General features: G+C 35.3%; 1 protein-coding gene across 1 annotated transcript; it reads right to left on the bottom strand.

The window, feature by feature from the left end:
• Positions 1 to 2414: 2414 nt before the first annotated feature.
• On the bottom strand, positions 2415 to 9469 carry agtr2 (angiotensin II receptor, type 2). The gene is given in 3 exon segments (NM_001013350.2): positions 2415 to 3986; positions 5301 to 5372; positions 9309 to 9469. A coding segment is annotated over 1 exon segment (1083 nt). The 5' UTR covers positions 3936 to 3986; positions 5301 to 5372; positions 9309 to 9469; the 3' UTR covers positions 2415 to 2852.
• Between the last annotated feature and the right edge of the window lie 1895 nt (positions 9470 to 11364).

Here is an 11364-nt window from a genome sequence, read left to right as displayed (position 1 = left end):
CTTTAGAGCAGTGGTTCTCAAACTTTTTTTCAACAAGTACCACCTCTCTCCAAGTACCACATAATGCCCAGTGTTGAAATCCAGTAGCGTAGTAGGCCTAATTAAACAGCTACAGCTTGCACAGTTAAAAATGAGGCAGATTAATTTCTAACTAGAAAAGTAAAGTTCTAGAAAAGTAAAGTTCCCTTGGCCCCCATCCCCGCCTATGTAGCGAGTTTAGTTTTTAAAGTAATTTGCGTAAAAGACACGATGCGTAGCCAAAACTTACATGCATAAAACCAAATTCCCATGCGCAAAATATTATATATATATATATATATTCACAAAAACAATTCACGTGCACAAAATAAAATATACATATTCATAAAATAGGTTTTACAAATGCAAAACACCAACAGTGTACAAAAAGTTTTGAATGTTTAAAATGTGCAAGTTCATCCTGAATGAGAAATATGCAAATCCTCTTTCAAGTATGACTCCCCTAGAAACGTGTGTGTGTGTGTGTTTTGAGACTTTCCTCGCAGAAGCAGAAGGTGACTCGTACCTTTTAGCCAATCAGATAAGAGCTGTATTCGATGTGACCCACACCTTTTGTGCAGTCTGATCCTCTCCAGCATGGCGAATGGAGAAAGAGATTGCCAGGTTTTCAAACCATTAAATTCCCTGACTTTCACTGACTAAACACTTAAAGGGGTGGTCCACTACAATATCATATTTTAACTTGAAAATGCAAAGCCCAACCCGGATGCTCATAGAAACTAAAAAAAATGAAAAAAGAGCAATTTTTGACTTTGTATCAGTTAAACATACATCAAAAATTCACTTTCAGGTTCACATGAAGCTGAACTTTATTTTATTTTTGTTTAGAGACAAATAGAGACAGCACAGGCTCATTCTGAAAACATAGCCCAATATACATTTCTGGAGATCGCGAATTATGTAGCCAGAAGTACGTATGGCTGCATTTGCTCTTTAAAATGAATGCTACAGTGTGGTATGACACTGTTCCCTTTTGCACTTACCAGATGACCGCTTACCTTCTTATGGACAACTTTCCTGCTGTTACCGGTTTGTCCAGTTACAGTAGCTCACCATGTTTTTCAGTGCACTTGAGACGCAGAGAGAAATTGATCACAATGGCGGGGTTTGTGTCTGTTGAAGAACAGTTCCAGAAGGCAGGTAAGACAAAAACAGAAACCAAAAATAAAATAAATTAAATAACAGGAGTGAGAATTTGGTTAAATCTAAAAATGTAGTAAAAATCAGGTGAGAGCTTTTGTTTTTCTGGATTGCTTTTGAAAACTGTCGGTTGGGTTTAGAGAAGTGGGTGATCAGGTCAATCTGTGCTTTTGAAAACACTAAGGGTGCTTTCACACCTAGACTTTTGTTTCAGAAACTGTCTCATTTGCCCAGTTAGTGTGGTTCGCTTGGAATATGTGAAACCATCAACCGCGCTCGGATCCACACCAAATCAATTGGTCCGAGATCACCTAAATGAGGTGGTCTCGGCTCGATTGAAACAAACTCTGGAGCGGATCGATTGCAGTGAGAAAGCAAATGACCCGAGTCCAGCTACATCACAGTGTATTAAGGATATGTAATAGGCATACAATACATGGCTATAAGAAGAGAGAATTATAAGTAGGGCGGGATGTCATTCCTAGCGATAAATGTGCGTTTTCATATCTAATACGAAAGTGAAAGCATGCTGAACTATTCATGAGAGCTGTTTATCCATTAGGAACATTAACCGAATTGCAGTCTAGCCAAGGGCTATGCATGAGAGAGTCTTACCTCTGATTTATATCTGGTGGCAAAGTCTGTGGACGTGACCATTCAAAATGATAGCGCAGCTTTCTGCTTATAATGTCTTATTGCTCATCGCCATTCATTAAAATAAGGATGCATAACAGCTGAGAGGGACTCTGCAAAATAAACTGTGAAACTGACCAAAGTAAGGAGAGTAAACTCACACGTGACTTGTTTTAGCTTTTTTGGTCCGTTTAGAAACTTTGCAGTGTTTAAAAACATAGCTCCTGGGACATATTTGGCGCTCTTCAGAAATGTATATAGTGGTACGTTTTCAGAATGAGCCTAGGTTAAATAGAGAGGTAGAAAAATTTAGAATTTATAAATTTTGTGATAAAAGATCTAAATTTTTCCTTGCAGTTTCTTTGTTTTTTTTTCAGTGCTGCAGTAAAATAAAATTAGTTGTCCACTGTATTTATTTGCTTTATGTTGCTGTTGTAATCAGACTCATATCAAGATATATCAACCTACATATTAGTTATTAGCATCTAAATATAAAGAGTTATCATCAGTTACTAAATCAGACAAAATTTCCATATTGGTGCATCCTTAAATGACAGACACACAATCTAATCAAGTAAATCACAGATCAAAAACAACGATGTTACTGACTTTAAATCACTATTTATTTATGATGCTCCATTATAATATATTTATAATTCAATTTACGAGGCATTATAATAAACAGCTTATAGTCTGGCCACATAATGCCATTAAAACAGCTGTATAATGAAAGACATTTCTTTTGTCAACGTGGAAAACATTAAGACTCAAAACCTTGTCCATTTGCATTATCCATGGCTTGCAAGGGAAAATGAGCAACTTCCGCATCCTAGATAGAGTCTAGGCCATATTTCAAAATTACGTAACCAAATGTTGTTTATAGATTCTGCTGCTTATCACAACCACAGCTTGATTAGAAATAAGGCAAGAACAACATTATCTAACACACAAATATACACACAATCTGTCAGACTGTGGTAAATGATACTAACATAGTCCTCTGCAGTTTGTAATGATGGAGCTTATAGGTAATGATAGATTTACGAGCTCTGCTGATCCAGAATCTCCATAGGCACCGATTCTTTGAGGTCACTCAGTTTCCTGGAGAAGGAAGACAGTCTGGTGCTGATAGAATCTCTTTTCTGTGTCAGCACATCTCCATAAAACTGCCACAGCTTCTCCCGGAAGTGATTTCCCACAAAACAGTACAGGAAAGGGTTTATGGCAGAGTTGGAAAAGCCCAGACAAATGAAGTATGGCAGGAGCTTATCGATTGATTCCTGAACCCAGCAATCTATCCTCACTCCCAGCTGTCCCAGAGTTTCAAGGAATGCCAGCACGTGGAACGGGAACCAGCAAAAGAAGAAGGCCAACACAACGGCGACCACCAAATGCAACACATGAACCAACCGGCCAGAGTCGAGCTCCAGGTGATTGGGAGTGGCCAGTAGGTGCACAGCGATTCGGCTGTAGCAGGTCGCGATGACTACAAATGGCAGGAAAAACCCAAGAGTGTTTTTGGCAAGAGTTAACCCAGTGTGCCAGTAGCTGTTCGGGTAAAAAATAACACAAGCCGTGATGTTGTTGTTTAAAGGGTGTATGTCACGAAACACAACTGTTGGCAAGGTGGTCAATGCTGCCACGACCCAAATGAAGCCACAAACACATCTCGCCTGTTTTATGCTTCTGCTGCTTTGAGAATGCAGTGGGTAGACGATGGCGTGATATCGATCCACACTCATACAGGTGATGAAGAATATACTAGCGTAGACGTTTATCGTTATTAGACCCCCACACAGCTTGCACATGATCTCCCCAAAAACCCAGTTGTAATCCAGCGAGTAGTACACAGCCCAGAATGGCAACGAGGTCAGGAACAGCAAGTCCGACATGGCTAGATTAATCAGATAGGTGTTGGCAACCGTCCTTCGGCCTGAACTGTGATACAACACACACACCACCAGCATGTTACCAAGAAAACCGAACAGGAAGATGAGGCTGTAAAAGGCAGGGATCACCTTCTTCTGGTACTCTGGGGTGGATGTGTGCTCACACGAGTTCGTCATATTATGGTGGAATGACCCATTGGTTGAAGTCAGGTTGTAGGCGGAGTCTGGTTCCATGGCGTCACTGTTGATTATGCAGGATGATTCTGGAACGGGAGTTCTGATGTTCTGGAATGAAATAAAAAGACTTTTATGTGAAGCAGAAATGATGTAAAAGATTCCTGATCTAAGCCAAATGTCAAATTCACTGACTTTTCAATGACTAAAATGCTGAATTTTCATGAACTATCCACTTTAATTTTCACTTAAGAGTGGCAAGGCTATTGTTACTTAAAACAGGTTTTTGTAAACTGCTGGTCACTGGAGATTTAAATTTTTCAGACCATTCTCTGTAAACCCTAGAGACAATAGGTGACAATCCCAGCAGTTTCTGAAATACTCAGACCAGCCCGTCTGGCACCAACAACCAAGCCAAGTTAAAGTCACTTAAATCACCTTTATTCCCCATTCCGATGCTGGTTTGAACTGCAGCAGATCGTCTTGAGCAGGGGTGCTCAACCCTGTTTCTGGAGATCTACCTTCCTGCAGAGTTTAGCTCCAACTCTGAGCTAACGCAAATAAACCAACAAAATAGAATCTGAAGTAGCACATGGTAATTAAAGACAGGTGTGTTTGATCAAGGTTGCAGGTGAGCTCTGCAGGAAGGTAGATCTCCAGGAACAGGGTTGAGCACCCCTGGTCTTAACCATGTGTACATGCCTAAATGCATTGAGTTGCTACCATGTGATTGGCTGATTAGAAATTTGAGTTAACGAGCAGTTAGACAGATGTACCTAATAAAGTGGCCAGAAAAATTACTAAAACTCACAAAAAATTTATAGAAAAATTACATTTCAATAAATGGAAAGTAAAATTTTAAATGATAAAATTCATGTTTCATATTCCATTACTTGGAACAATTCATATATATATATATATATATATTTATATAAATCCCTGACTTTCAATGTCAGGAATAGAGCTTTTCAAAAGATTAAATAAAATCCATGACTCGTGGCAACCCTGAATGAAATTTATTATTCTAGCTTTGGAATAAAATGCTAAATCATTTATCATATTCCATTTATCTAAAACCGTTGCTAAAACTTCCCACATAAAAAAACACAGGATTGTGAAACTCCTAAACGTTTCGCCCAGAAGCAAGAAAGAAAAAATCATAAAATAGCCATAAATCACAGGCAAAATTCTGCAGGTTGCCAAAAAATACAATAATAAAAAAATCACTAAATAAAAGTGAGAAAATATCTCTAGTGAGCTGAAAAGCGTGCGTGAGTTTCCATAAAATGCTGTAATCCTCCACGGACATTGAAAACACTTTATTTAAAGTACTCGTCCCATGGCAGTGGACCAAGCCTCATTGTCTGCCTGTTATGTTATTAGAGCTATAAAACAGAGAACAAAAATCCCAGCGCATATACTGACCGTGAACAGTCCACTGGGACTGATGTTGCAGCATCCTCTCTTCTACATCTCGTCAGTGTGAGAAAGGACTATCTGTGAGTGTGAGAGACAAATGTGAGAAAGCCAGCATGTAACTATAACTCTGGTTAGTTTGTGTCCAGCACAGATGTGTTTTATAGCTCTCGGTAGGCTGCGCGCAATACATCTGGTTACTGTTAACATAGGCGGGGGGGCACATGAAGAAATTTGATTGGCTGGGAAATCAGTTTTGAGGTCTACAGGGGGCCGTACGAGCAGGATTCAGTCCAGCTCTTCAGTATTATATGACACAAAGTAGGTATCCAGTCATTCTTGTCATATTTCTCCAATGAGCTCAGGTAATATATGTGTAATTAAGTGTTTTAAACTGTTTTCTACTGTTTCTATCTTGTCTGGTTTTCTAGTACAAATTTAAACCATTAAACGTGACCCTGGTCTTATTTTGCATTAGTATATTTGTGTTAATAGCCAAAACTATATTGCATAAGTTACAATTATTGATATTTATTTTATGTCAAATAACATTAGAATTCATTCATTTTCCTTCGGCTTAGTCCCTTATTTATCAGGGGTCACCACAGTGGAATGAACCGCCATGTGTGCGAATTATACATTGACGATCGGGTGGTCAACTTTTTCAATGATGTTAGTTTATGTAATTCATGCTTCATTGAATCAAATGTATGTATTTATTTAAATTACATTTAATTTATTATTAAAACGTATTTAAGTTTTCAGTGTTTTGTGGGATATTTGGTGTATTCTGACCTACAGCATCTGATTAGCTACTTCTAAGGTTTACAGTAAGTCAAACTGCATCTAATTTGACTTTACTTAGGCTATATGTAGAAACAGCTATTTTAAGAGAAAATAGTCTTGTGAACAGTTGCATTGTTTATTGGTGCTCTAGATCTGCCGTTTCAGGTGGTTGAATACGTTTTTTTCAAGCAGACTGATTGGCACGATTATTAAAGAGCTGACCCTCCTTTACATGTTGTTTTGATGTCTTTCAGAGGGATCAAGCGTTTATTTGGGGGGGGGGGGGGGGGTTTATCCCCCAAAACCCCCCTGTAATTCGCATCCTGCTGCCAACTATTCCAGCATGTTTCACGCAGCAGATGCCCTTCCAGCTGCAACCTAATAACATTAGAATATTAAGTAAAAATCATGTTCAATAAAGAAAGATTTTACATTTTCTTTATAAGTTTAATAAAACATTGTTTTTGTTAGTATGCATTGCTAAGAACTTAATTTGGGCAATTTTAAAGATAATTTTCTCAATGTTTACTATTTAATTAACCTTCAGATTTTATTCATTAATCTGTATCTTGGCCAAAAATCCTACACTGTAAACTTATATATTGTGTACACAAATATCATTTGTGTTAATTTCGTCAAACTTTTAGAGTATTAGTAACTTAAAAATTTCAAGTTCAGTTATGAAATCACTATAAGTATAATTAACTTAAATTAAGTCCAAACAAGTATAAAGCTACTCAAATGGTTTGGTATTCCTTCTAGCATTAGACTTAAGTTAACACAAAAATGTAATTCTTTCATAACTCATTCGATTAGAGTTCTGCTTAATATAATCAGTTTATGAGTTACCATAACTCTTTTTTAATGAGCCAAAGTAACTTTTAAAAATATATATAGGATAAAATGACTTATTTCATTTAGTGATTTTTACTGTTAAATCAATGGAACGATGACTTATTCTGCTTTCAGATTATGTACAAATATCAATTTCCAAAAATGTACACTTATGGCTGGTTTTGTGGTCCAGGTTGACAAATCATTAAATGTTTTCTGTTACATTAAATAAATGTTGCTGGAATTAGTTTGACTCAAGTAAAAAAAAAAAGTTGTTTTAATTATAAATGGATTTTAATTTGACATTTTTTCCAGAAAACAACACATATTTACTTTAAAATGTTGTTAAAAGGCTAGATTAATTTCTCTAATTATATTTAGAATGATGTATTGACGTCAACATTGCGTTTCATTTATTTTATTCCTTAATTAATTTCTTAATGCCTTCATAAAAAGGCCTACAGAAGTCTATAGAAATTAATTATACCCTAATAAAACACACAGAAACCCATATCTGCACAACATATAACATATTTATTGGTCAACAACAAAAGCAAAAAACTAAAATCTTACTATTTTATTTGTAATAGTACAAAAATTTTATTTTTAGTACAAAATTAAAACATCATTAGACATGAATTGGTCTTATTTTGCGTGGGTATATTTGTGCAAAAAGCCAAAAATACATTGTGTGAGTCAAAATTATCAATATTTATGTCAAATAGCATTAGAATTTATTCATTCATTCATTCATTTTCCTTCAGCATAGTCCCCTATTTGTCAGGGGTCGCCACAGCGGAGTGAACCGCTAACTATTCCGGCATATGTTTCACGCAGCAGATGCTCTTCCGGCTGCATCCCATCACTTGGAAATAACATTAGAATATTAGGTAAAAATCATGTTCAATCAAGTTTGTACATTTTTTTCCGCAATAAAAATAAAGCATTATTTTGATTAGTAACATGCATTGCTAAGAACTTAATTTGGACAAATGTAAAGATGATTTTCTAAATTGCCCTCAGATTTAATATACTGTATCTTGGCCAAATATAATATTCTAACAAACAATAAATCAATACAAAGATGATTTATTCTGCTTTCAGATGATGTACAAATCTCAATTTCCAAAAATGTACCCTTCTGGCTGGTTTTGTGGTCCAGGGTCACAGATTAAATGTTTTCTGTTCTATAAAGACAACTGACTGTATGAGCCAAAGATAAACATTGCTGCAATTAAGATTTTACTTAAGTATGTATATATTTAATATCTAATATACTTTTTAGTATGTTGTTTTTATTATAAATTGATTTCAATTTGATATTTTTTTCCAAAAAAACAAGACAATTTTACATTAAAGTTCTGTTAAAGCGCTGAATTAATTTCTCCATTTACATTTTAGGTGATGTATTGACATCTACATTGTGTTTCCTTTACTTTATTCCTTATTTTCCCTTCTTAAAAATGCATATAAAAGTCTATATAAATTATTTCTACCTTAATAAAACGCTCATAACCCCATATATAACTATGCTGGTCAATAACGAAAAAAAAATCAGATTTTTTCTTTTATTTGAAAGTAATTTTGCTATTTAAGGCTGGTGTCTAAGTTTCAGTATGTTTAATACATTAGGAATCTGCCTGTGTATCCAATTTTCTCATAAATCAAATATGTGTCATGATTATTCATTTCTGAAGATTACCATTATACACTCTGAGACCTAAATAATCCTCACAGCTGTTGAAAATGATCCCAGTCATATTTCAAAAGTTGCACATGTTCTTAATCAGAATCCTCCGCCTGTCAATTTAACACGGCATTTCTGTTGAAGTCATCAGAAAAGCTTGTAGTTATCTAATAACATAAGTGAAAAAAGCGAAGAATTTCTCAGATGCTCTAAGAGTATAATCATAGAAACTATCTTAACTATTTCCCTCATTTTTTCATATCTTATATACCACAGAGAAACAGCAAGACCAAACCCGCCTAGAGGGAAAATACTCTCAAGTTCGAGACTCTCAAACTGAATCTCGGCTAACTGTCTAAAAGTGCATTTGTAATTGAAATGAAATACAATCTGATTTTCTAATACACTGCAGGAAAGACAGTAAAAAAGTGACTCCTGAGGCAAAGTACACATGTATCAAGATAAATACTTTAGACTGCTCTGGCATCATATTGATTTATGCTTCAGTGTAAACTGCAGTTCTAAAAGGGCTGACTGTAAAAAGTGTTTTGTAATATCTGAAATGATACTTGCAACAGAGATTTCCAAGATCTCTTTCTGCTTTTACATTCAAGAACTAAAGAAGTTAGAGATTTATCTAGCAAGATGACTTAATTTAAGTGCACAAAACATTAGGAAAAGTAAACGCAGAGCTCTGCAGCTCAACGTACCTTTCAGTTTCCGGTGAAGAGTTATGGAAAGTCTTCAGTCCCTCTGAGCTGTCGATAAACCCTTGGCGCACGTTTCCCGAGAAAACCGAGCCAAAGAAAGCTTGCTTTAGCCCCCAGCAGACTTTCCCATTGTGGAAGTGGAGGCGATTCTCTGCATGTCTAAGTATATGAGGGAGTAAACAGCCAACCAGATGTAGGATTTGTCAAATATTTTTTACGTCCACGTTCGTCCACTGGGAAAGAGAGGGTGGAGAAGGATGTTGTGGGGGAGTGTGAGGGAGAGAGAGGAGAGAGAAGAGAAAGAGAGAAGTGTCCTTTTCCTTTTGGCCCATATAGAAATATGATACATGGAAAATATGCTGATTACCTACAGTATATGACAAGATCAAATTTGAACGTTATTTTACAGGTAATTGTCTGTATTTTTTTACAGAATTTTCCAGTTTTTTTCATTATATCATGGAGTACCTGTTGTTTTACAGATATTTTCTGTGATTAAAATGTACCATTAAATTTACAGTTATTGCTTGTTTTTTGGTATTATGTTTTTTAATTGAAATTTCCTGTATTTTCAGAGATTAACACATAATTTTACATTAATATTTACAGATTATTCCTGTAAAAATAAGGGAACAAAAATTCTGTCAAATTAATTTTAGTACCATTGAAGGTAGTTATCATATGAGGATTAAAGTGAGGGTAATAATGCCAAATAATAATTAATATTAGTAAATAACAGCCTATATATTTATTTTTGTTTTATTTTTATTTTACTTGTAATATGTTTTTATTATATTTTTCCACAAACGGTTGGACTTAAACTGCACAGAGCTGCAGCTCTCCAGGAGTTTGAAACTCTTGTTTTAATGTTTCATTTTATATGAGTTTAGTTTTTTGTAATGCATAGTGTATAAACGGCTCTAAATAGTTTTTATTCCCATGCTAAAAATGAACTACAACTCACACACACACTAGTTTCTGATTGCTGATTCTTGTTAGTGAGCGTTACGATGAGGTTTCCTTAGCTGTGTTTGACCCTTTGCTTTGTTTGCCGCCTTTATGCTTGGGATTATATGTATGCACCTGTTTGTTCCTGTTTCAACCTTTAATTGCAAGACAGTTCTCTTAATAAACTGCCATTTGATCCTCAACTTTGTTGTCCTGGCGTCGACACTAACCTTGTTTTTGTTATTTAAAAAAAAAATGACCAAATGTGTTATTTGTAAAAATGAAATAAAAAATTTGATGTATAACAGTTTTGTTATTTTTTCAAGCAAATAATTTTGGAGTTTAGCCTACAGATCCTAAAATATTTGTTAAACTATATTATAATTTATAATTATATTTACAGTGTTTTATGACAACAGCCATTATTTGTACTTAAGCTATTTTTAATAATTCTTTTAAAGGTTTTTTTTATTTTAAAGGTTTGTTTACAGTGTATATTATATGTCATATGTGCAAATTTTTTCTAAACATTGCACAAATGTCCATTTCATAATTTTTTTCAACCATTGCAATTTCAAATATCTTAGATAAAATTATGTGTGTGAATAATATTTTAGTTAATACATTTGAACATGATCAATATCATCATATATATGAACATATATGTACATATCTGAAATACTTCAGCTTTCAGGCTGGTTTTACAGGGACTTTAAGATGGTTTAAGAGGGGTTTAGGTCACCTCCATGCTGGTTCCAGAAGGGTCTTGCTCATTTTCTGGCTGTTTTAGATGGGTTTTGGTCAATTCTAGGCTGGTTTTAGAGGGTTTTGGTTTTGGTCATTTCCAGGGTGGTTAAGAGGGGGTTTGGCCACTTCTGTGCTAGTTTTAGAGGGCTTTGGTGATTTCCAGGCTGGTTTTAAAAGGGATTGGCCACTTTTAGGCTGGTTTTAGTATTTTCCAGGCTGTTTTTACAGGGGCTTTGGTTGCTTTTAGACTGGTTTTAAAGGGGCTTTGACTTTTTCTGGCTGTTTAAGAAAGGTTTTGGTTACTTCTAGGCTGATTTTAGAATGTTTCATCAGGGATTTCACTGTCCTTCAAGATTTATAT

Source organism: Danio rerio, chromosome 5 (assembly GCF_049306965.1).
Source record: "Danio rerio strain Tuebingen ecotype United States chromosome 5, GRCz12tu, whole genome shotgun sequence".
Lineage (NCBI taxonomy): Eukaryota > Metazoa > Chordata > Actinopteri > Cypriniformes > Danionidae > Danio > Danio rerio.
This window is presented reverse-complemented; position numbering and strand designations above follow the sequence as displayed.